At 40.8% G+C, this 27,085-nt stretch overlaps 1 protein-coding gene across 16 annotated transcripts in view; it reads left to right on the top strand.

Moving 5' to 3' along the window:
* Window positions 1-7,501: 7,501 nt before the first annotated feature.
* The window catches only part of DYNC1I1 (dynein cytoplasmic 1 intermediate chain 1), a 221,145-nt gene continuing 201,561 nt past the window's right edge, over window positions 7,502-27,085 (top strand). For 5 of the 16 annotated variants that reach the window (XM_078378713.1, XM_078378716.1, XM_078378719.1 and 2 more), the window contains exons 1-3: window positions 7,502-7,771; window positions 21,184-21,298; window positions 24,259-24,373. In XM_078378713.1, coding sequence (XP_078234839.1) covers window positions 21,191-21,298; window positions 24,259-24,373 — 223 coding nt within the window. In that variant the 5' untranslated portion in view covers window positions 7,502-7,771; window positions 21,184-21,190. Of the gene's footprint in view, window positions 7,772-7,802; window positions 7,996-8,410; window positions 8,542-21,183; window positions 21,299-24,258; window positions 24,374-27,085 lie in introns of those variants that run through there. The other 11 variants (XM_078378714.1, XM_073003216.2, XM_078378720.1 and 8 more) reach the window with 4 other exon arrangements.

A 27,085-nucleotide genomic window follows, 5' to 3' on the forward strand; every position in this document is an offset into this window, starting at 1 on the left:
ATTCGAATAGCTGACCAACTTTTTAACCTCACAAATGCCAAATGGAATAGGAAGCGTCTCTTAGGGTGTTGCTGTGCCATTGGGCTGAACAGCAACTCTGTGTTTTGCCCTGTAGCCACCTTGGAATTGCACGAGCACCCTTGATTTGGTCTGTTTCTACACATTCGTTGGAAGATATTGAGTTTGTCTAATAACAACTTAAATTTGAAAAGATTAGGAAACACTAATCTTCATGCCCATAACTGAAGTGCTGCTGCAGGGAAAACCCCACATGTATTCACCAGTATCATCTCTTGGAGTGGTGGGACATACAACATTGCCTTCACCAAAAATATCAAACTTTAGGAGGTTGTTGAGTATGAATATGTGCTTGGACTATCACAGCCCCAAGCTGCTTAGAACTCTAAATACCAAAAACATCACCTTGAAATGAGCTTGGAAATGAATGGGAATTCAAGGCATTTGGTTGATGATTAGACATAATAGAGAGACTTATATTTTGCAAGATTTTGAAGATTTCTGAGGCTCATGGAAGAGTTGTTATACCACCTGACATGTAGAATTGTGAAAAATCTAACATTACCTTTTCTCTAATTGCTAACAGTGGTGTAGTGGAATCAGGGCTCACAGGGTCAAAATCATGCAACTTTCTCAGTAGCAGGGATTAGACCATAATCTCTCAACCTTCCCTATTCTTCCTAAACTTTGCTGCAATCCTGGGAGAGAGATTGATTTTCCCAAGAGAACATTATACAGTTGTGAGCTCTTCCTATTTTAGCAGAAAATGTTTGAGGGTGGTTTGGTCTTGGATGGGCACTCTGTCAAAGAAGTGTTCCTGATGAAAAACTGCCAAATCTCATTTGTTGATATGGACCTATCTAGCTGTCTGCATTTCTGGACACTCCTTACAGGGAAGGGGTATTGGGTATACGGACCGTCACAATGAGAACTGCACTTCAGAATATAAGACTACACCACTGATTAAAGTGGTTAATCTTAACAGGAAAGGGAAGCTGCTGGGGGGAGTCTGTTCTATTTGTGAAGCAATGTGAAAGGAGAAACAATATATTCTGAAGCTTTTCTAGTCGCACATACAATTATTAAAGAGATAATTTTTTGGTAGATTCTGGAGACCTTTCTGTTTTACAAGGCTTTTTATAACTGGAGACTGCTGCTCCTGCTGCTTTTAACAAAATTCCAGTTTTACATCACCCTTGTTCTTAATGCCTTTTTGATTTTTATTGCTTTAAAAATAAATAGGGGCGTGGTGGCGCTGCGGGCTAAACCGCAGAAGCCTGTGCTGCAGGGTCAGAAGACCAGCAGTCGTAAGATCGAATCCACGCGACGGAGTGAGCTCTCGTCGCTTGTCCCAGCTCCTGCCAACCTAGCAGTTTGAAAGCATGCAAATGCAAGTAGATAAATAAGGACCACCTCGGTGGGAAGGTAACAGCGTTCCGTGTCTAAGTCGCACTGGCCATGTGACCACGGAAGATTGTCTTCGGACAAAACGCTGGCTCTATGGCTTGGAAACGGGGATGAGCACCGCCCCCTAGAGTCGGACACGACTGGACAAAAATTGTCAAGGGGAACCTTTACCTTTACCTAAAAATAAATAACCATGTGCCATCAAATCTAACTTACGGTGATCCTTTTCAGAGTTTTTCGGGTAGCGAATACTCATAAGTGCTTTGTCATTCCCTTCTTCTGGTGTGCATCCTGGGACTGTGCAGCTTGCCCAAGGCCACACAGGCTGGCTTTACTTACAGAAGGCACAGTGGGGAATCAAACTTCAAATCTCCGGTTCTACAATCAGATGCCTAAACCACTAAGCTATTCAGCCATGTTTTAAATATATAATTAGAATATATTTGATTGTATTGTAAGACGCTCTGTGAAGGTTTGTTTCCTTGAGAAGTAAGAAATAAACATGTACTGTATATTAATAAGTTTGAATATACATCTGAACCTGGACTTATTGTGAGATGAATCTCAGCATTGTTTTAAAGTAAAAAAAAAAGAAGATGCAATTTGGTTGTCCATGGCTGTCATTTCTTTATAGATGCAGGAATGGATTCATAGGGAGTTTCCTTTGCATCTGCTTATAGAATTTTAAAACAAAAAATAATAATCATATCATCTCAAACATCATTTTCCTTGGAAAATCACTAATAATGTAGTTTTATAATCTCACCCAACGCCTGTGTACATACTACACAATTTTTACATAAATTAACAAGTAATTCAAAGCACTGACAAAAATATAAAATCCTCCAGCTGAGGGAATTATGTTATCTCCACTGTTTCTTCTAAGATGACTAAACTGTCATATCTCTTTGCTATGCACTTTCATCTCGCCCTCATGAGTGCCATGTTAATAAGCAGGCAAATTCTGGAGCTATGGCACAGGCAGCATGCTGGCACAAGAGTAAAAGAAAAATGCCTTGAGCAGTGAATTAATTATATCACACAAATATAACTACCAAATGGAACTTCAGAGGTAGACGGGTTGCCTCAGCGGGCAGAGCACTGGTGTGTGCTTCAAATGCAGCTTGTTTTGAAAACATTTCAGAAACACCCCCCCCCCAATTTGCTTAAAATATATAATTCATTATATTACACATTTTATATACATCTATTTTTTTAAAAAAAATATGTGCAGTGTTAGGAGAGCAAACATCACCAACCACTTCTAGGGTGTGTCATGCGAAAAGAATATTTTTTGTTATGTGCCACGAAGGCACATCTTATTTACAGCAACCCTAATAGGGTTTTCAAGGTATGTGAGGTGCTTAAGGAATGGTTTAACATCCTCGCTGAGTTTTCACAACCAAGTGGAGATTCAAACCCAAGTCTCCTGAGTCCCATAAATAAATAAATAAATAAATAAATAAATAAATAAATAAATAAATAAATAAATAAATAAATAAATAAATAAATTAAATAAAAAAAAATGAAGCCTACTCTTAGATTTAAAAAAAAATTACTGCCAGTTCGTAATTCAAAGGGAGTTTGTAATTCAAGGGGAATAGTTCAGAAACATCTGCTTTTAAACACCCTCCAACCCACCCACCCACTGGCAAAACATGATCCTTGAAACAGCTCACTGAAGCAGCTTTCAGGGCAGGCAAGAAACACCCCAGGGCCTTCCATGGCAGTTTTAGGGTGGTCTCATCCCTTTGCTATCTATGTAAAGACAAAGGAAATCTCTTTGAAAGAAAAAAATGTTCTAATGAAGTGGTTCCCAATCTTGGGTAACCCAGGTGATCTTGGATTGCAGTTGCCCCAAAGCCTTCACCGCCAGCTGTGCTGGACAGGGTTTCTGGGAGTTGTAGTCCAAAAATATATGGGTTGCCCAAGGTTGGGAATCACTGCTCTAACGGGTTGGGCAGTTTGCAGGATGGGAAATTCTGGGTCAGATGACATGTAAAGAGAAATATGTATTTCCTATTAGTGTGTTTTCCCTCCAAACTTGCAATTCCTCCCAACCTATACAGTTGAGAAATCAGATTTACAAATAAAGCTGGGGCTGACCTCCTGATAACCAATGCAAAATGAAGACGAGGACATCTGTACCATCTGGCTTGAGGTAAGATCATTCTAGGATAAAAATATGTTTTTTACCTCTTAAGTAAACTTTGCTAGTTTGTGTCAGGTAATTCTGCCCTCAGACTACCCTAGCCTAATCCCACACACGAACACAGGGAAACTGATGCTTAGCGTTTTCTTCTACAACTGGACATCTTCATGAGCTACTTTTTTCTGTTTTGGAAATGGTTTGACAGCTCTCCCTGTGCTGGGCTCTAAGATGGAGACAAAATGGGTGTTATAGCTGGTACTGGCAGGCTAGTGTGCTGATTGTTTTTCTGCTCCGGGAGGGAGTAAAACCCATAACCAGGAGCAGCTTGAGGGAAGGGCTCTTGACAAGGTCGAAATCAGATGCAGGAGGTCTGGATATGTGGCAGCAACAGCTCATGACATTAGCAGGTGGCTCCTTCCTGCTTGGTCCCTGAGCCACCCAGGAACAAGGTCTGGGGAGCCAAGAACTGGGCTGTGGTAAGCCGACTGCCATGGGAGGAAAACAAAGACAACGTTATTGAGAAATCACACAAATTAACTGTATTTATGCAAACATTTTCCTTTTAAATTGAAAGATATCTGGATTTTATATGTTTTCTTGTAGTGAAACAGAAGTTGTTTTTGAGCACACTGAGGAGATAGTATTCAAACAGCTTCTATTGTCTCAGGCTCTTAAATATGGATTATAGGCCAGGGAGCCTAGAAACTGGCTACAAGACCTAAAATTGTTTCAGAATAGGTTTCTCTATAGTTTCCCTGCTACTTACCTTTTCCCTTTGTTCTTTCCCTTGAGCTCCCTCTTTCTAATGCACTCAAACTCACAACCCAGCACAAAAGGCCCTGCTTTTACAAAACAGATGACAAGCCCTCCTTTCCCTTAGTCAATTCGTTATGTTTCACTTATTAGAAATTCAGCAGTCTTCTAGCTCCCTTGCAAGTTACTGCACACAATTGAGAAGTTACTGGCTAAAAATCCAGATGCAAATCACAACTAGTGTAGTTCCATTAAATCAAGGGAACATACATAGGTGTTGACTCATCAAATCCCTACTGATTCAGTGGGCCTACTTTAGTTGTGACTTATTACTGAATTGCAGCCAGTGTCCCTCACCACAAAATCTTCTCACAAGTATTCAACGCTTTTTTCCCTCCTGCCCTGTTCCCTGAAAGGTAGAAAGTAAGGAATGGTTCCTCAAGACAGCCTTCTGTCTGCATTGCATCCTGGAATTCACCAGTAAAATAAAACAAAGACTGTACTTCTTCCTTCTTCAACAGAGGACAATTATAATGTTTTTTCTCCCCATATTCCTCTGTCTCTGCTATTTGTGGCATTGTAACAGTCTCATGACAATATGAGCCCATAACAGTGTTCCTTCTGGCATGTAGCGGGAAGCTGCATCTTCTTCTCCTCTGGCTATCTGTGTGAAGACTGGCTAAGGTGTCCAGGTATTTTATTTTTCTATGTGAAGGGGAAGACCATGCCTTGATTGTAGGCATCAAAGAACATTAACGAGGGAATGGAACAGAGGCCTTGAAGTTGTCTATCCACAATTAGCATCTGCTCAACAGTTTAAGCAAACACCTAAGTCGCTCAGTTAGGGTGTCCTCCACAACATCCAAGATAAGAAAAAAGGAAATGAAAGGATGCTAAACAGGATAAGAAGATTCAGAGTTTGCACCATGCACTGAGAAGTGCATTTGGTCCACCTGTTTCATAGTGCTTATAATGTTTGTGGTGTTTACGTTTGGAAATGTTTGATTTATAGTAGCTGATGAACCTGGTTTATAGGTTAAGCTGATAAGATGGCTTCAAAGGAAAGCTGCTTCCCTGATTTTTTTTTACATACAACTGGCGGTATGAATCAGAAATGTGGGGAAAAAGCATTTTGGGACCAATGCTTTCTAACTTGTTTGTTAACATTATTTTTATTTATTTAAAATATTTATACACTTTCTCCTCTAGCGGAACCAAATAAATGATGTTTGGGGGAAGAAGTGAAGTGGCTATTTGCTGATAACAACAACAATATGGTAAAGATGCAAGGGGGGGAGTAATTTTTCAGTTGTTTAATTTAAGAAAAAAGGTAATGTGTATATTTATTCATTTATTAATAAAATGCATTTTAAACTGGTGGTTAAACTGCAGTACTGCAGTCAAGCCTCTGCTCTCAACTCAAATCCAATACCAACAGATTAATGTAGCTAGTTTAAGCCTTCTGGCTTTCTGAGGTCGCTAAAATGAGTACCCTGCTCTCTAGGGGACAAAGTGTTACTTGCATAATCATGTTGTAAATTACCTAGAGAGTGCTTTAGCTTTAGGGTGGTATATAAGTTGAAATAACAATAACACATATATTCACGTTTCCTTCCTCTTCTTCTTCACTTCATCCTCAAAAGAGCATTGTGCTGTAGGTGAGACTGCAAGATTGTGAGTGGCCCCCAGAAATCAAATTCCTAACCTAGTAAGTTAAATTATTGAGGGTGATTTGAATTCTCAGATCCCAACACACATTAACAATAACCTCACTGGCTCATATAAGGACTGTGTAGAGGAAGTGGGCAGAGAGAGAAATATATTAATACTAGAATTCCATGGCCAGAAACACACAATATAGATAGCCCATAATTAGAGCTGAAAACCATTAAGCTCTCAGATGCTTTCATCAGTCAAGGATTTTCTTCCAATCATGGTCTGTCAGCAATGTGTTTCCAGACAATGCATTGAAGCTGAATGGTGGAAGATACAGTACTGAGGAATAGAAAATATTCCTTCATACCATATATATTTAAACTAGGGAATCTGATTCCACAAAATGTGGTGCCTTCCACCAACCTGTATGTTTTCAAAGTTGATTAGATACATTTATTAAGAATAAGGCTGAAAATGGCTGAAAATGGCTGCTGTTTAATCATTATGGCTACATATTATCTTCTTCAGTGCCAGAGGCACTATACCTCTGAAGACACTGGAGAAGGACATAATCTTGTCAATTGCTTCAGATGTCAAATATCTTGAGGCAGGCCTAGCCATGGTTGAGGTCAAGTCAGCAATGGTGAATTACAGACCTTGTGCATGTGTAGTGAAATTGGGTACAGGCTGAGGAACAGATAGAGGCTGGACACTATGACCAACAATATGGTCTGTTTCTTTCTGTATGTTGTTTACATTTATGAAGTGGGTGCCTCTTGCCCCCAAAAGTCTATGCCATGATGTCTTTTTAAAGATGACCCCAAATATCACTTTTAAGCCGCCGTTTTGGTCCAATCCATCTCTTTCACAACTTCAGAAACACATTATTGCTTCTGCCAAGTTTGAAATTCCAGTGGGTAGTTGTGTTAATCTGTTAACAGAAAACCCTCAGAAAAAGCCAAGTCCTGTGGCGCTTTAAAGATTTAACAGATGTATGGGGCATTTTAAAAATTGAATTAAAACCCATATTTCATTGAATGGATAGGTGTTACCCTCAGCCCCTCAGTGCACAATTTCTGCATCTTACACAAAAACTGTGTGCCACAGATGCATCATCATGACCCAATAAATCTGGAAATCTTTCAAGTGCCAGAAAGCTCTCGTGAGTGTCTGTGCCTTTGTATGAAACTGCTACACCCGTGGATTAGAAAAAGTGACTTTTTGGGGACTACTGCTCCCAGAATCCTCAGAGCGGTGGCCCAAAAACAAGTATCTTCCCAAAGCTGGGTCTATATAGGACTTTGGTTTTTAGACCCTCACACAGACCCTGGTCTGTCCTCGGTTCTCTCCTGACCCGCTTTGGGCTGGGGGTGGGGTGGGGGTGGACACCGTTATTTTGGCTCCCTTTGGCCAAGGGGTCGGGCGGGAAGGCGAGGAGGAGACTGGAGACTCTGCTGTGAGGAGGGAGAGAGGTCCGTGCCAGGGCCCAGACGGGAGGGAAGCGGCGCCGGAGGGGCGGAGCCAGGCCAGCGTGAGGCAGCACATTTCGCTCCGCGGCGGCATCACCATCACCACCACCACCACCTCCCTCAGCCCCGGCTGCAGCAAGAAGCCAAGCGCCGGGAAGCGGCATCCGCGGAGCATCCTTGGCCGAGCTGCTAGCGATTCCCCGCTTTTGGGATCCCCGCTTCCGAGGGCTCGTCTTCGGCGCGCTTCTGGCTTGCCCCCCCCCCCCCGCGAAAGGCTGCCCGCAGCCAAGGGAGACCCAGATTTTAGCCCACCCAGGTAAAATGCCAGCTGCTGGGTGCACGCGCGCGCGGGCGGGGGGGATCTCAGTGGGTGATGCCAGGGCTCTACCTCCTCTTCCCAAGCCCTTAAAGCAGCGGGAGGAAAGATGTTGCGGCTAGATCGGGGTGTCCCACCTAGCCTGGATTTGCAGAGCTCCTTGCAAAGGAAGGAGGTTCGCGTAGCTTCCTAAATGCAAACTGAGACTTCACGTTGAGCAGCAGGTCTGTGCTTCACAGCCTTCCTGCAAGAGCATCAGCTGGCAAGGAGCGGAGGGGAGGGAGGCGCCGTGCGTAGTTGTTAACAGGAGGGGGTGGGAGGGAGTTGGGAACCAAACACAGTATTTTGAATATTTCCGGGGCTACAGCTCAAATCTTTCGGATTCTCTAACCCCCCCTCCCCCTCCCCCTCCCCCTCCCCGTGTCATTCAAAACCGAGTTATCTGGGGTATTCCCCTACACTGGCCTTCTTCTTTTAGGATCTAGTTGCTGGTGATGCGGGGACATGAGACAAGATGGCTCATCGGCTACCTAGGATCCTAATGGGTGGGGTGGGTAGGTCATTGCTTAAGAACCCGCGCGGTGTGTCCCAGTAAAGATGCTCATCCATATTGCTTGTGCATCACCCAAACAAGTAGAAAGGGGGAGGGGAAAAAATGAAGTCCTGCTATTTTTGGAATGACTTGATTGGTTTTGACACTGAAGGGGTTAAGCCCAACCAGAAGATTAAAACATGAAAACCTATTTCAAATTAACTGCAGGGACAACTGAGTAAGCATATTTATTTATTTATTGAAACAGGTATTTCCTCTCCTATATATATATATAAAACCTCAACAACAAATGTTTTAAAAACAATTTAAAACTACAGTACCGGTGTATCCATCTAACTCTGCAACTTAGCTAGGCCAGCTTTTTGTAATTAATTCAAGGTAAGGTGAATTGATGAGAAAAGCCTTTAAAAACTGGCAAATTTAATTGCAGTCCTATACTTGTTTTTTAGTAGAATGAGTCAGGGCCTCTGAGCTCCATTTGAGATGGCTTTTGGATCATGTGGAAGTGAATACCTCAATCCCAAATGTGGGTGTGGGTGTGGGTGTGGGTGTGGGTGTGGGTGTGTGGTGTGCCTTGCTGCTCAAATCATAAACTGATCATAGACATACTCCCAGGTAAATAGGTTTAGGATTTCATATTCAAATACCTGGGAGTAATTTGCATTGAATTCAGTGGGCCTGACTTCTAAGAGGAGAGTATGTTTAGTATTGTACTAGTGAACATATTTCTTGACTGTTTCTTTAACTTCCTAGAAATCAAATGGGTTATTAGGCTAAACACATTATGTACCAAAGTCCTATTAAAATGCTAGTGTTTCAGTTTGAATGATACCTTTTGTTTAGGTTTAAGCTTCAAATCATTCAGGGATAAATGTTCAAGGCCACTGTGTAACTTTCCTTATATTCAAAAGATGTGTGTGATTATGCACCTTTTGGGGTTTTGAAATGTCATCCTGTGGTGTCTCCTGGTGTGGAAAGATTGCTTCTGGCATTTAATATTTGCTTTATGGTGAGGAGAGGATTAAGGGAAGACATGATAGCTGTCTTGACAGATATCTGACTGACTGTCACATAGAGGGTGGAGCAGTCTTGAGTTCTGTGCTCCTGAGGGTATGGCTAGAATTGATGGATGGAAATCCCAAGGGCACAGATTTTGGTGAAGCATTAGGACAAAGGTCCTAATGGTAAGAAGTGTTTGACAATAGAGATTATTATCTCAGGAGGTGGTAAACTCTTGTTTTTCAGAGATATTCAGGTAGAGACTAGATGGCCATTTATCATGATCAACACAAACTTCTCCCTGGAATTTCAGGGGTTTGAGCAGCATGATTTTTTTTCCAATAAAAATGAATAAATAAAAATTCCAATAACTAAATAAATATTCAGTAAGTAAATACAGTATTCAATGAATACTGTGCCCCTAGCCACCCAGAACCCTGTGAGTTCAAAATGGAAGGCATGAAAGTGGTCTACTTCTCTCCCCTCTCCCAATTAGTGGTCTAATTCAGACTCTAGATCAGGGATCATAAGGATCTTTAAGATTCATTACACACATTACTGTATAGAAATGATTGTCATTGCTATAGAAGAGAACCCCAATAGAGAGAAGTACTCTCTCTCTCTCTCTCTCTCTCTCTCTCTCTCTCTCTCTCTGTGTGTGTGTGCGTGTGTGAATGAATTAATTGTTTGTGCTTTGTAGTCATGTTTTTGGGGGGCATAAGAGCTATGCACAGATTTTGAACTACATCCGGGTCCTGCACCCTTAACCCCAGTGTTGTTGAAGAGAGAAGTGCAGTTGTAAAATTCCAGCATGGACATACACTAGCTAATCTCTTAGGTACTTCCCAACCCCAAAATTCTGTGATTCTGTGAGAATGCAGTAACGTGCATCTTATCTGATCTCTGTGGCATCATGATGGAATGACTTGTATTTGCAACAAAGAAACAAACCACAATCCTCTTTCTGGACAACATTTAGGAGCACAACACAACCTCTCAGTTGTGCATTTGCTTTTCTGACTGTCCCTTCTGTGTCAGTTTTATCTCTTGCAAGCATCCATGGCCTGAATATTAATAATATCTATAGTGAAGTTAATATTTCCATTGCACATGTCTAGACAGTTCAAACAGCTTCATCCATGTACAAGAGAGAGATATTAACAGGATTCAGAGAAGACCAAGGCTTGCAAAAGGACCCCCCCCCATACCCTTTTAAGGGAAAAACATGAGGGGAGAATTTTTAAAAAGACCTAGTAAGGACTGAAGATTCTCAGTGGTAGCAGTATATGGATTAAATGCTGAGGCATGGGGAGGGGGATCAAAAACAAGGGGGGAGTGGAATGGAGTGTCTAAGAAGAACGCTGGAATCTTGAACAGAAGCATTCCACAGGATAGGTGCTTTTTGTTAGACATTTCCTCCTGCTACAATTCAATAGGCATTGTTCAGTTATCCTATCTTTTACTTCTTAACTGATTTTTTTCAGCGTGGGAGGGAAGATGGAAGAGGCACTGGGAAATCATGGGATGGTTACATGGAAAACATTATCTGGCCGCTTTGTGAAATTTGGGCAATTTCAAAGTTCTGTTTTGATATTTGATTCTGTGAAGATATTTCACACAACTAAAGCATACTTGGCAGTAAAAATTGTGATGAGACTGCATCAATTGGTCCTAAGAAATCCTTTGTTAGGTTTTCCTTTATCCTCTTCTTGGCGAAGAACTGGACAGTCATAAGCTGTATACATTACTTAAAGATTGAGTGCTCTGGAACATCATATTCAAATAACTATGCTGTTTAAGATGGTTGTGTTCTATAGGTGAACAACACGTTGATTTCATGAAGATCATTGCCTTGTGAAACAAAATATTGCTTTTGTGGAATGCAAGCTAACGAATTATAAATTAAAGTCTAACAAGTAGAAAGTTGAGAGCTATGGAAACAGACAGTAAACGTTTCTAATCTCTCTCCCTTGAGAAGTCATTTTATTTGAATCATGTTGGGATCTGCTGTTGTCTATTAAACTGTTTGGTACAATTTGAATCATTGTTTTCCTTTGATATAACTTGATTGTCGGAGGGTGGGTCCTAGGACAGCAGTTCTCAACCAGTGGGACACATAGTGTTGCTATGAGACAAAAGTACTCTTTGTGAAACACACAATTACTAAATTACTAAAAATAATTACTAAACATCCACTGTCAGTCAATCTCTACAAGTGTAATATATCTGACCAGCTTTGGATCTGACCTGTTGTAGATCATTCCTTTTTTGACATGGGAAAAGAAACTTTGGACATGCAGTGTCTCTTCTAACTTCTTGTTCCTCCAACTCTCCCAGTAACAAATATAAGAACAGAAAGACTGTAAACATACCACTTTCCTTCACGGAAATTGGGATTTTGGATTAAGATGGGACTTTGATACTTTGATAGAAAGTTTGGTGGGAACTAAGATGGGAAGAGTTGGGAAACATTGCTCTAGAATTTAGTTTCAATGGGTACTGGACAGTTTTCAATAATTTCACCATTGCCACATTTCTACACACTGAACAATGTTGCCGTAGCACGACTGGTCCAAGACATTGGGTTGCCTGAGGCAGATGGTGATCCAAATTCATTCTAGTAAAGGAGTTATAATCCCCAAAGCCAGCTACATTATTTTGGCACATAAAGCAGAAAATCCCACAAACTCCTTTCTATGCCTGGCAATAACAAGACAATAATAACAAATTAAGTAACTAAAAGTGACTCACCAGATCTGTTGCCTGAGGCAGGGACTTTATTTTGACTAATAGTAAGGTTAGCCCTGCCTGTCACACATGCAGAACATGCCTTCCTCCACACATAGAAAGCAAGGATCAGTATGCTATTTTCTAGGCAGTGTGTCTTCCATTCCTTATTTCCTCACTCTGATATCCTGATAAGATTTCAAGGAACTTTTGGGTGACCCAGCACACAATTTGAAATCCATAGTCAAATGACTGAATAGTAGATTTATTTACTGCATTTATATCCCATCTGTACACCAAAGAGGTCAGACATGATTCCTCTTCCCACAATTTTATTCCCCAAACAGTCCAATAAGATGTTGCATTCAAACTGCATTGAATGATTTTCATAACTGAATGGTCATTTCAGTCCTTCAGCTCCCCAAACCCTTCAATTTCATTTTGTGTTACTTACTCGTTCAGCACACTGACTGCATGGACCGTGCAAGGAAAAAACCCTTTCAGGACTCCAGGTTAACTTCTGACTCAGTTGCTTCCATCATGCAGAGAAGCTCAACCATACATTGCTATTGCCCAATCATTAGGGTGTGGTGTTGTCAATGTCTGGAAGAGTAACTTTTTTTCACTGTAGCTCCCAGGATCCCCAGTGGCCATACTGGCTGGAAATTCTCTAAGCTTGTAGTCCATGAAGTAACTTATCCGAGGCCATCCCTAACATCTGTCTATTATGTGTCCATGTCTGCAATGTCAACCTACGTGTACAAAAGTTAACTTTTTTTGCCAATGTTCATTCCAAATGCACAGGTAATGCCAGTTGCAGGTAATGCCAGTTACATTACATGGCCTGCCTCTGAGCCATGGCCCCTGAGTTTCATTCTGTGCATGATACCACTCCATATGAATGGGGCTCGTTTCAATTCCCACTATGACTTGGTATGCTGTAGTTTTAATAATTTGTAAAAAAATTAATTATGCACCTGATAGGAAAGATTTTATTGTAGAATTATTAATCCTTAATATATATTTCCTTATCTTATATAATAGCACTTAGAATGATATTTACATTTTTCCAGATTGCTTCTGTTTAGAGATTGGCACAAACTACCAGTTTGACAGTTTGTGCCAGTTCATTCTGTGGCTGAACAAGTGTTTGGTACTTCCCAGCCCCACCTCCTCCAGTGGACACTCACTTGGAGACAGTGCCTGGCTTCCCTGCTCTGCCTCCTCTGGGGCTGCCTCTTATTGGGCATCTGCTAGAGGAGGCAGGGCTGGGAATGCCTGAACATCCATTCAGCGAAAATGTGGAGTTGCTGCATATGTATTAGTTGGTAATGCTGCTTTGAAGTAAACTGGCAGTGCAACATGGAATAGTTATTTTTCGCAATGTGGAACCATTTTTTGTATTCGATATACAGGATGCTTAAATATTACGCATATTAAAATCTTGTAAGAATACAACTATTCTAAGTTTACTGGTTGATCACTGCCATAGTTTGAAAGCAACAAAAGCTGCTGTAATCAGCTTACATACAGTAAATTTGATTAAAGTGCTTTGGATTTTGCTGAAGGTGTAGAATTTTGGGCACCACATTAGAAACTGATGAAACAATTCTGAAATATATTATGTCCTCAATGCCAGTGATTTTCAAAGAATGTGAATCCCATTGTGTTAGAAAAAACTTTTTTTAAAAAGGATCTCTATAATTATATTGCCGATTTATGTCATTTTTAAGGACATCAGATTGTGGCAGTGTTTGTTGAGAGTCAATGCAAACAAAAATAATTAGTAATTGGAAATTGTGAAAGTGCAGGGGAGTGTAAATTTAATTGCTGTTGTAGTTAAATTTGTACTCCACTGCATTATTGCATCATCATTCTTCCTCAAGTGTAACTTATGCAGCAGAATTTTGGCCAGTAAATTAAAGAAAAACAATCCAGTAGTATAACTGGATTGGTCAGAGATAGTAGGTTTTGTTTGTGAACGCAGAAGGATGTGGGGACAGAAGGAATCTGAATTCTTAGTAACGGGTATTAAAACCTTGCTTCTCACCTAGACTGTTTCAGTATCACACTAGTGGTATGTATCTCACCAACTCAAAATCACTGCTGAAGGCTATTCTGATTGCTCCCTATATTCTGTGTTTCTTCCTGTATGGGTCTAGAATCTGCTGTGATGCATTTTTCCCCCAGGTCTCTTTTGACAGCAGTTTGTAATAGATGTGATAATCTTTTCATCCTTAATCCTAAAACATGGAATAATTGTTGCATAACAGCAATATAATTTGTTTTGAGTTAGAATTCTAGTTTTTCTGTAGCATAATCAGCCTTGTAAATTGTATTCACTAAAAAAGTTACCACTCCTTCTCAAAAAATACTTTAACAGAACATATTAGACAAGGTTGAATATACCTTCTTTTAACCTCTGTATGAACTTCCCACTGAGTTTCATTGACAAAACATGTATTTAATGAAGATGTAGAGCATTTGCAGTTCTCCCATATGATACAAGCCACAGATTCCCTCTGCATTTAGGCCATTCCCATAAGGATCGATGAGGTTACCAGGTCAATTGTTAACTGGGACAAATATGAAACTGATATTGATTTTTTAAAAGTGAGACATTTGCAGTGTCTGCATAGTCTAGTATTTGTAAGACACCCATACCCCACCCACCCAGAAGCACACCCCTACACCTATACACAAAGCAATCTGTGTTCTGAACTATATATGTTTGAGAGTATATGCACCTTATAATCTTTTCAGGAACTCGGGAAGCATAAAAAGAACTATGAGATAGTACTTTCTAGTTGGCATTGACAAAGCCAAAAAAAGAAAAATGTGCCCCTTATATACTACCATATAGTGCTTAAAACACTCTCTGGATGGTTTGCAATTTAGTTATGCAGGTTATACATTCCCCCCCCCCCAAGCTGTGTATTCAGTTTACTGACTTTGATGGAAGACTGAGTGAACCTGGAGCCACAACCTGTGACTGAACCCAGGTTGTGAGGAGAGTGTAACTACTGTGCCACAAGTGACAGAGATGTTGAATTTGTCAGGGAATTAACACAATACCCTAAATAAACTTGCGTGTTGCTTTTTCCAATGTCCATGCATAATCCCCTCTGCTTCCCTGTGTGACATAAATGTACAGTCTATGTGACTTATCCAGGCCCATTTCTTTTACTTCAGTGTGGTGTAGTGCTCAAAGGATTGGAGTAGGACTTTGGTGATCCAAATTCTAATTTCTTATGAGCCATGACACCTCTCTCTCTCTCTCTCTCTCTCTCTCTGTGTGTGTGTGTGTGTGTGTGTGTGTGTGTGTGTGTGTGTGTGTGAGAGAGAGAGAGAGAGAGAGAGAGAGAGAGAGAGAGAGAGAGAGATTGACTGACTCTGGGACAGTCATTCTTCTTTTCAACTTGACCTACTTTAGGGGGTTGTTATTGTGATGAAGAAAGTAGAGAGTCATGTATGCCACCTTGAGCTTGTTGGGCAAACGATGGGCTATTAGTGTAATTGTATTTTCATTGTATTTTAATCATTTTATCTCTTATTGCATCGAATTTTAATTGTTGTAAGCCGCCCAGAGATCTCTGGGTAGAGTGGGCAGCATATAAATTAAATAAATAAATAAATAAATAAATAAATAAATAAATAAATAAATAAATAAATAAATAAATAAATAAATAAATAAATAAATAATACAGAGGTAAAATTCCTCATGTGCTTAGAGCTGGCCCATGCTTTTCTGTCAGAGCTCCTCCTGCTCAAATGCAGGTGTTGCTGGTTCATTACTTCAGAACAGGGATGTCTTTGGAAAATGCGGAGCATTGGAAGGTGGGGCCTGTACAAGAGAGAAAGGGTAACAATCAGTTTCCTCCCCTCTATCTGACAGACATCTCTAGTGGCTCAAAGAATGGAAGGGCAATTCTTCTCTAAGTGGAAGGACATTGTTGGAGATAGGAGCTCCTAAAAAAAAAAAACCCCTACACCCTCCCCCAAGCAATCAGAATGACAGCTTTAAATATTTAAGTGTTTTAAAAGGAATGATCAGAAATCTTAGAAACTGTTGCAAGGTTTCCACTATGAATTAAACCATTCTTCTATCTGGCCAATGCCCTCCAATGCTTTGTGTCACTGTTTTAACTGTCTTCTGAGCTGTGGTAATAAAAAATTGTGCTGATGAGACAGGATGGCATTGTGTAGAGGACAAAACCGATGATGTCATTTTGCATTTGTGCTGAGAAAGCCTGTGGGAAAACCGTTCCATTATTTCCCATCCGTTTTCGTTATATGAAGGGAAGGAGATCACATTACTAATGAGAAAGGGGGAAAAAGTGCACAGTCTAGTGAATTCTGTATACTAGGTCTGTTTCAGACTGCAGTTCAAAGAGTTTTGACTGATAAGTCCTTGCTGCCATTTCAAATTAAAGCATATTTTGTTGCATCCTTTTGCATGTGCTTGTCAGAAACAAAAAGGATAACTCCAGTAGCTCAGAAATTTATAACAAGTAGGTTTGTGCACTGGATTTAGACAAATTCCAAATCCCAAGCCAAATCAAGCTGTTTTAGATCAGTTTGTAGGCGGTCTAAATGGCCAGATTTGACTCCGGTGAAGAAAAGTGAATTCAGAAATCAACTCATGTCCAGAGAACAGAATGAAATGGGATGAAGCAGAATTCGCTTTAGCACTTTTCATTGTTGAGAAAAAAGCAAACTTTAAAAGTTGCTTAATATACCAACCTCTGAAGCTAGCTCTCTGGTATTTGGCAGGCTTACTTCCCCTTTAGTGGTCTATCTATATCCAAATAGCATATACCTTGTTTTTCCAATATAAGTTGGTGGGTGGGTTACAGATCTGCTCACAAATGGGGAGCAAATCCAGTCAAATGGGGGTACAGATTGCTCTGAATCAAATCGGGATACATTCCAATTACCCTCCAAATTGGATTGGAGGACCTGTCCACAGTCCTGGCAACTTGCTGGAAATGCTGTAGATGTTTTATAGCTATTCAGTTTTCTTCCTTTATCTTTCTGATATTCAAGCATTAAAGTCATTGCTTACAATACATGATCAACATAGCACTATCTGTGTTCAAGAGGAAAGCATCAAGAACCTCAATGTTGGCAGATGTCTGAAAAAAAGTTATGACCAGGAGCACTCCAGGCTGCAATTTTTTTTTTTTTGCAAGCCCATCTAGACTTCCTTTGCAGTACAACTACATTATTACTATTAGCTAGAAAGACAACAGCCACACAGAAGAAATATACAGTGGTGCCTCGTTTAACTACATTAATTCGTTACAGCGAAATGCTGTAGAGCGAAAACATCATAAAGCGAAATTTAAAAGCCCATAGAAACGCACTAAAACCCGTTTAATGCGTTCCGATAGGCTGGAAACTCACCGTCCAGTGAAGATCCTTCATAGGGCGGCCATTTTCGCTACCTGTGCAGCGGGGAATTCGTCCCAGAAAACAGCGGGGGGCCATTTTGTTTACCTGGTGGCCATTTTGAAACCGCCGATCAGCTGTCCGAAAATAATCGTTTTGCAAAGAATCGGTTCCCGAAGCAGGGAACCGATCATCGCAAAGCGAAATTCCCCCATAGGAAACATCGCAAAGCGATCGCAAAAGCGATCGCAAAAAGTTCATCGTAATGTGGTTTTGTCGTTAAACAGAGCGAACATAAAGCGAGGCACCACTGTACTAGGGAAATGGAAACATAAGGGTAAATTATAGCTGAACTGCTGAGAAAGTGCTATTTTTCTTCTCAGCTGACTTTGCCTCATGCCTGCTTTCTTTGTCTTGTTGTGATGTTTCTATTCAGTAGCTGTGCTGACTTGCTAATTTTAGGATAACTCCCAGACTAGTGGCTCCTAGCACTTCATGACTGTTATGCTTGCAGTGTAAATTATGCTCATAATTGCAATATGGGTGTGGGAGAGACAACCCACCTGAATATGCCTCTTTCAACTAAAAAATAAAGTTAACTAAGGGTTAACGTTAAAATTTTTTAAAAAGGGAATTTCTGCAAAAACATCTTTTTAATACTTTTGCACAGTAGCTTTCATAATTTTAAAAGTGTTTTGAAGTGTTTAAAGAAGGCTATACAAAGTGAAGAGGGCTACATTGTGATGAGATGACATTACTCAGATATAAAACAATATTTAGATCGATTAAATGCCTTTAAATTTGAGAGCAATTGTACAAATATTTTAGGAAAGCAGACATGCAAAGGAAGCATTTTAACATGCATTAAAAGGCTTAGCTTATTTAAAAAAGCATTGATAAAATAATATATAAAAAGTAAAGGGAGCTGTGTTAGTGTGTGTGCAAAATAGGAATTTTCAGCAATAACTTTATTTATAAAGATTAAACAGTATGTCAGAAAGGAGCAACCAAGCATTTGAATTCTTCGGAATTCTTAATAAGTTGAAATGCTAAGAAGAGGGTGAGGGAAAGAAGAAAGAATTTTTTGAAAAAATCTACAAAAAGGGGCTGTGTTTAAATTTAGTCTCAAGATGGAGAGTGTGGTCTGAATCAGTTAGCCACAGCATGATGCTGCAATTGCCAGGTTGCATCTAAGATTTTAGAACAAAGAAGTGATCCCTGGTCTTAACTTTTGAAAACATAAAGTCCAGCTCGACACTGGAACGTGTAGATCAGTGGTTCTTAACCTTTTTGAAAGAAATGCCCCCTTGAGCCATTGAGGAAGTTATCATTGCCCCCCCTCCCTGAGGTGATGATATCCTTCCTACCTACCTACCTACCTACCTACCTACCTACCTACCTACCTACCTACCTACCTACCTACCTACCTACCTACCTACCTACCTACCTACCTACCTACCTACCTACCTAGTCTCCCTCCCCACCCGGGTGCGAGGCAGCGCTTCACGGGGTGAGGACGAGGACCCAAGAGACCCTTTCCTTCTACCCGATCCACACTCAGTGCTCCCCTAAAGGAGAAAGGTGAGATGTGGCAGGTAGAAAGAGCTGGATCATCTGGCGGCAGCAGAAGCACCGGATCTACTGCCAGCACTGTGGCTGCAGTCACCTTCACAGGTTTGGCTCACTCCAGCGCCCCCCTACCGCCCCTTCTGTTCTTTCACCCCCACACCGCCCCTTTTCATTCTACCGCCCCCCTGAAAAATGAAATCGCCCCCTGGGGGGCATTATTGCCCACGTTAAGAACCACTGGTGTAGATCACTAGCCCTTCTCAGGTTCTAAATCCAGGTACAAAAGCATGTCATTTATTTTATTTATTTATTGTTTCAGTTTGCTATACCACACCCGCTAGTGCCACAGCACTACTCTGGGCGGTTCACATGAATTAAGCAAATAGTTAATGTGATAAAACCATAACAACTAATGTTATATCATGTTATTGTTTCTATAATCCTCCGTATCTGGTGAACAATTTTCTGTAAGCAGAGTCTTCTCTGTGCTGTCCTCTTCAGGAAGTTGGTACCCATGTGAGAAGAGTGTCAGAAATGAATGAGTTGGATTTGGGCCTTCCATACTTTCCTTGTGTGTTTATTGTATCCAGTTCGTAAATGTGCAAGCAGGACTATTATGTTTTCATCACAAATGGTAGGGCTCAACTATAGATGCACCTCAACAAGGAATAAGAATTCTCCTGCAGACTTGAGTTGATGTTGTGTGTGCAGTGGGAAAAAGAAAATGAACGAATTAATTTACACTAAACAAAATATTTGGTTATGAAGAAGTACAGTTATATAATAATAAATAATAATTGACTTACGGTGACCTTTTTCAGGGTTTTCTAAGTAGAGAGTACTCAGAAGTGGCTTGCCATTCCCTGTTTCTGGGGGGCATCTTGCGACTGTGCAGTTTATCCAAGGCAATACAAGCTGCCTTTTCCAGGGTGCACAGTGGGGAACTGAACTCCCAACTGAACTCCCAAAATGTAGCTACTCTAGCTATCCAGTCAACCACAGGTCTACAAATGCAGAGACAATTAGTACAAATATCTTTTTATTACACACATTGGGCATATCTGGTCAATGGAAGCCTTGTGAACCTCTTACATTCCATTTTCACCCATTAGATAATCGCCTTTAGCGGTGTGTTCATAATATTGGAATTGACTGATTCAAAGCTCTTTTAGTGTATTTGAGCAATGAGGCATGAAACAAAAGTTTACGAAGGGAACATAATTGGGTCTGGTCTTGAGTTTTCTCAGTATTTGTTAATAGGGTGCATTTCTGCAGAATCCTTTTCATCTGTATTTTGCATAGTTCATACTGATGCTTTAACTGATAATTTGCAATACTTTTAGTAACAATTTTTCTGTCCCTTCTTTTCATCTCCTCCTCACCTTAGACCCTGTTTCCTGGATTCCCCATTAATTAGTTTAAAAGTTCATTAGTTATGGTTTAAACCATGGATAAGGCTGACAAGAATGTCCCTTAAATCAGGGACCCACAGATGGGGGATGGTTTTTCTGAACCTAGGCTGGGACGGGCCTGGCTGGCTGGAACCAGTGTTGGACTAGCGCTCAGGAGACCTGAGTTCAGATTCCCACTTGGCAATGAATCTCACTGGTGACCTTGGGCCAGTCACACACTCTCAGCCTGATGGACATCAGATGGGGTTGGGGAGAAGAACTATCTAATAATAATAGTACAGTATTATGTCAGCACTGGCCCTGTGAGCTATTTCCTATGTATGTTTCATTTGGCATAGACTGAAGAATGTTTCTGTTAGAGAAGCCATACTTGAATTGAAATTTTAGGTCTTAGATTCTGATGATGCTTAATCGGTTTAAAAAATGGCAGTGAAACAGTATTTTGTATGTTCTTTTACCAGTTTTAATCATGGGAATATGACAGTGATTTTGCTCAGGTACACTGATTAAAGAGCAGAACTTTCAATGCTGATCGATCAGTCAGTTGAGCAATCAGTCAGTCAATGAATTAGGACTACTTAAAAGTACTTAAAAGGAGTGGTAGGATATACCAGATGGGCGGGATATAAATTGAATAAGTAAGTAAGTGAGTAAGTGAGTAAGTGAGTAAGTAAGTAAGTAAGTAAGTAAGTAAGTAAGTAAGTAAGTAAGTAAGTAAGTACTTTCCAATATTTAAATGTACCTTTTTTGCTTCCTAACAGAGTCATCATGTCAGACAAGAGTGATTTAAAAGCAGAGCTTGAACGCAAAAAGCAACGTTTGGCTCAAATAAGAGAAGAGAAGAAGCGGAAGGAGGAAGAAAGGAAAAAGAAAGAGGTATTTATTTATTTATACCTGGTCTTTCTTCTTTTTTTACAACCCAAGATAGTTTACAACCAAATGGTATGAAATTGATTCCTACTGTTGCTAAGATTTACATCACCATGCTATATATAGCTTTAATTATGTTGCTGAAGCTGTAGGTGCCCACATGTCGAGATAAACATCTTGAGTTGGCTCAGGGTGCTGAGATGTGTTTGGGGACAACTTTAAACTTGCTCCATTGTAATCCTATTGGCATTGGGGTCACAGGACAGTACAAGTGACGTTAGCAAGCTTGATTTGCCCTATTGTAGGAGTTACCAGTGAGTTAGTTTGAGAAAGAACACTTTCTATTTTGGGCTATGTATAAAATATATAAATATTTGCTTTGTAGTCTCATGCTTATGCCTGAGAAAGTGGCCTTGTGGCCTTACTAGATGGACGTTTTGGGGAACTATGCCCCCAAATGTAATTTTTAGACAGTTAAAAATGAGACCCACAAAAAATAAGAAAATACTGGCTGTCTAAGCCTGTACTTACAAAGTAGCATGGTTCCAGTGCACACACAGACAGAGTTCAGCAGAATCACAAGTTTTGATTACTTGTTGAAAGATGAAGCAAGCTAAGCATAAGCTATCGGCTATCAGCCTAATCTTAATATTATTTGTAGTGATTCTGAAATATAATCACGTTGATGTTCTGTTGATGACAACCTAGCATTGGCCTGAAGTGGTACTATTTACACTGGGGAACAAAGGTTTTTGTCTATATGTGAGTGGGCTGTTTTTTTGTTTAGTTCTATTACAACCTGTGCCTTCCGCACCTCACTTTATTGCTGGCTAGCTCGGTGGCTCGGTTGCTAAGGCAGCAGATTTGTACTTCTGTTCTCCAGCAAAGTAAATGATAATTGCGGTTGCCTTTTAGCCTCCTGGCTTTGGCGCATCATTAAGCTCGGCTGAGGCTTGACTGACATACGAGTTTATTTGTCCTTGACAATACAGTGTGAGGTTGTGTGCTTTTTTAAATTATGAGATTTGTACTTTAAAAAAAACCCCAACCACTTAACAAAACAGGGATGAGAATTGACAGAGAATAGATAATCATTTTTATGCGAAGTCAAGGAAGCATTAAGTGATTATGCTTCTTGTCTTCCAGATGTCAACATGTGCTGGCTGTATAAAGCACCTGTTATCCCTTTTTTAATAACTGGCTTGCTTTTAATTGACATTTTAATATTGCACGTGTGTTTCATACAATTATTAGGATGTGTGATTTGATACAAGGACCCAGCTAGGAATTTTTTTACTATAGTTTTTGCTTTTTCCCCTCACCCCCCTCTAAGCACCATTATCTTTCCTTCTCTCACACAGTCAGGCACACAACCTGTGGGTGACAAAATGTCAATAGGTTCCCTCCCTGGCAGACCACTTGTTGTCCTGCTCTGGGGATCCTTGTTCAGTTGCAGCTTTGCAGCACTTGCTTATAGGCACCAAAATCTTTATCAAACATTGTGGCAGTCAGAATGCTAAAGGAGGTATGATTCTAGCTCAGTGATAAATTACACATATTGAAATAAAAATGTTTCAGCTTCCGTCCATCTCATGTAATAGTAGGGCTGGAAAGCCTCCCCCCCATCTGAAACCTAATGTGCATCTACTGTTATAGGGTGCATCATACCGAGCTAGATAAACTGGTGGTCTGGCTTACTGTTCATCAGTGTGTGACGCTTCTAAGCATATTTTAGACTTACAGTGGTGTCTCACTTAACGAGCGCACCATTTAACGACGAATCCACATAGCGATGCATTTTTTGCGATCGCTAATGCGATCGCATTGCGATGTTTAGAAAACAGCTGATCGGTAGTTCCAAAATGGCCACCGGGTGCAGAAAATGGCCGCCCACAGCGTTTTCGTGCCGTGCCCTCGCTTACCAGGCAGCAAAAATGGCGGCCGGATGGGGGAATCTTCGCTTACCACTGAGTTTTTCCCCAATAGGAATGCATTAAACGGAGTTTAATGCATTCCTATGGGGTCCCCCCCCCCGCATAGCGACAAATCCGGATAGTGACATTAATCCTGGAACGGATTAACGTCGCTATGCGGGGCACCACTGTATTTGACGGAAAATATCTATCCTGTCTTTCTGGTCTTGTGCCATTTCAAGGCAGCTCAGAAGGTTAACAAGAAAACATACAAGCAAGTGTGAGAAAACAAAATAAAATTAGAATGCAAGCCACACAAAACATCATCTTTCTTTCTATGCCTTACGGCAAAGGTATGCTACCCTTTTGGACTCAAGAGGTGCTCCCAGTGTTGACATGGGTGCCTGGGCCCACATATGTTTGCTTATGTAAGAGATATATCCATATCCTTTAAATATACTCTCTTTTTCCTGGCATACTCCTTAACTCTAATTCACACCTACATACAGAAATATTTCAGCAGCTGCACGTGGGTAAATGTGTGTGCTGTATAAAATGTCACTTAGTCTAAAGAAGTACCTTCAAGGTATCTGGAACAGCCTTCCCACGTGTGCTGCGTTACAGGTGTTCTGGACTTGAACTCCCATGGTCCCTTGCCACGTTAGTTGCTGGTAGTTGTTCAGAGCACTGTGTTTTGGGAGGCTGCTTTATAGGGCCGCTCATTCAGATAGGTTCAAGGGTTTTAAACAAATGTAGAGATTGTTTTGTCAACAGAAAAGGCCAACATTGGCCGTTGCAGTTGGTAGGTTATATGTTTGGTATTAATTTTAACTTTCAAAATTACAGTTGCAGGGGGTGGAGTGGGGTTTGAGGATTGGGGGATGTAACCTCCCCCCCCATGCACCACAGCTGCATTGTCAATCATCCTTCAGATCTATTGTTTCCCTTGGGAAGTAAGCTGGCATGGTGCCAAGAAATACATTCTGCCCCACCACTTAACACAGACTTATTTCTGCCTGTCTCACAATTTTTTTCCCCTTGCTGTTATTTCAGGCAGATTTTCAGCAAAAGAAAGAGCCCACTCAGGAAGATTCTGATCTAGATCGCAAGCGAAGGGAAACTGAAGCGTTATTGCAGAGCATTGGTATTTCCCCAGAACCACCTCTAGGTACTCAAGATAAATCCATCCACACTTGGACATTTTTCTTACTGTAGCATGCTTTTCTTTTCTTGCTTTAGCTACATTTGCTACGCAGTGTATTCTTCTTATATGCATACTGCCTATTGCTCATATAACCAATTTACAGCATTTTACTGTTATCTTTGTTGAATGTCAGCTTTGTGTATCAGTGCTGTGTTCATTCATTCCCTTAAAAAGTCTCTTATCCCTGGCCACATCATGGGCTGCTGCTCTCACATTCATCTCGTTAACCCATTATTTTCATACATATAACAATAATTTCTGCTTTGAAAACAAATTTCTTTATTGCACTTTAAAACAAAAATTGCTGTAAACAAATTTTAAGAAAATAAACATTGATGTACTGGCCAATTTACTTCTGTATGTATGGCCCCCTCTCTTTCTGCTTTCTGTTTCTTCATTTCAACTTCATTATGTGTACTACAAAATGTGGGTTTTTATTTTCTATTGTGTTTGAAGTTCTACCCAGTCTTTATTGCTGAGCAGTAGCTTATAACAGTTCTTTTATTCACTTTTCCTTCCATTTCAGTGCTTCTTATTTATCTCTGTTTTTTTTTCCCCTATGTGTGACACTTAAGGGGAGGCAAAAATGAGTATAGGGTTTAGATGACCATTCGTGATCACTGTCAATTTCATACAATTTAACAGTGTAGAAAATCAATTCCATATTTACATGTTATTTGGTGGCTAGTTCTTTTTTTAAAAGGCTGCAGCAACTCAGCAGACAAAAAGTAATTTTTTCGTTGATAAAGCACTCTTAAATATTGAACTTCATTATTACATGACAAACCATGATCTTTTGTCCGTCACACGATTAACAGTCTTCCCCACTATTCTCAGATGTGTCAGAAGCAGCACATATAATTGGATACAAAGCTTTCAAATGATAGTAAAAATTGTAATTTTGCTTGTGGGTCCCACTGCTTCTCCTTCTGCAGCCCTGGCAGCTGAGGAGCCAGCCCCCCAGCAAAATTCCATGGGTTCCAGCCTGGCACAGTGTCAACCCTTAATGTTCCAATAATCCCAGGGAGTTTAGTTTCTGGCACTAACCCACTGGGCACTGCCAGTCTGGCTAGGGCCCTCAGTTGATTTCACTGGGACACCAGAAAGGCCAAGTCCAGAGAAGCAGGAAGGGAGTAGGAATCCTGGTACTATAGGGTGCAGTCCTTTTAAGGGAGGGCTGACAAAGGCAGATGTTGGGGACCTGGTTCCATGGAGCTGCTCCTCCCAGAGCCTCCCTTGCCTCACCTGTTGCTGCTTGTGTCTCTAGCACTGAAGCTGGGTTAGGGTAGACTCTGTGTCTCCTGTTGGGCGGGGAGGACGCCAGTGCCTGGAGTGAGGCTGAATCAATTGGGAGCTGCACTGCCAGAGCTGCAGGTCTCTGACCTCTTTACAGCCAAATGGGCGGGGGCTCGAGCAACTGGCTCCCTTTGTCCTCCATTCCTGTTTGCACTTCCATGGAGGTGAAGAAGGTGGGTTTCCAGTGCCTGATTGCCTCCTTCCATGTCTCTTCTTCCTCTGATGTGGTTGATGACAACCCTCAACCCTCTTATTCCTGTCATTGTGCATCAGACAGTGGCTCTTTCTCAACCCATGGTGGTGCAGCTCTACTGACCAGGGGCTGGGGAGACTTGTTGTCTCCTGGGCTTTCCTGAACTTGTGCAGTGGGGCTAGCTGGCCTGTTGGGGTCATGTGAGGTAACCCCCTCACACTGGTTTAGACTATGTGAGGTGGTAAGAGATCTGAGGTATAATTTTCCATTCATTTTGATTTATTTTAAAAGCAGCCATAGCAGAAAGACGTTAATCGGATTGGGACTGTGGCAAATAGGAGAGTCTGGAATTCACTCTGGTTATTCTAGAGAAGCTTCTAGAACTCCCAAACTATGACAGAGGCAGGAGTGCTGATGCCTACTTTGGGCCTCATGCCGGGTACCTGAATCAGTGAGTTATCACCTTAAATTTCTGTAAAGGTTTAGCAAAACACCTTGACTGCTTTTGTGGAGGTTCACTACAGTGGTCACTTAAGCTTGTGGTCAGAGGCCTACTGACATGTAATGGTGGCCAAGATACAGAACTTTGCCACAGAGCCTGAAAATACTGCAGCCAAGTCTTCAGTAGTCTTCTAATCCGTTTTCCTGATCTAAACAATTATATCCTGTCACTCTTTGCCTTTTCAGGAAAATGAGTGGGAGATGGGACAAATAATGACTTACACAGTGTGTTCGTGGGAATAAAAATCTGGGAAACAGAATGAGGAAAAGTGATAAAACTTCCTCTTCCAGTATTATAGTCCCAGTGAAATTATTTGGTGGTAGAGATGGGAATTTAAAGGAAAAAAAGACAGTTAACCAATAGTGAGAGATTTGTTCTGCCTTTCCACTCATGGAATTGCTCCAGATGGCTTCCAGCATTTAAAAACAAAAACCTGGAAAAGAGATAGTTAGCAAGTAAAAATGCAATAAAAAGACAGCTAAGCCACAAGAGAGCAAAATCACCCTTCTCCATATGTCTTAATCTTTGAGAACTAAATTCAGTGGTAGTTTTTATCTAGAGGAGAACAAAATGAATTAGACTTGTTTGTCATAACTAACTTAGGTCCCATTGAGTTCATTACGCCTCTTCTGGATAGATTAACTGGATTAGGCTAAAAAGATGCTAAAAGAAACGAGGAGCAAAA

This window comes from Pogona vitticeps, chromosome 6 (genome assembly GCF_051106095.1).
Source record: "Pogona vitticeps strain Pit_001003342236 chromosome 6, PviZW2.1, whole genome shotgun sequence".
Lineage (NCBI taxonomy): Eukaryota > Metazoa > Chordata > Lepidosauria > Squamata > Agamidae > Pogona > Pogona vitticeps.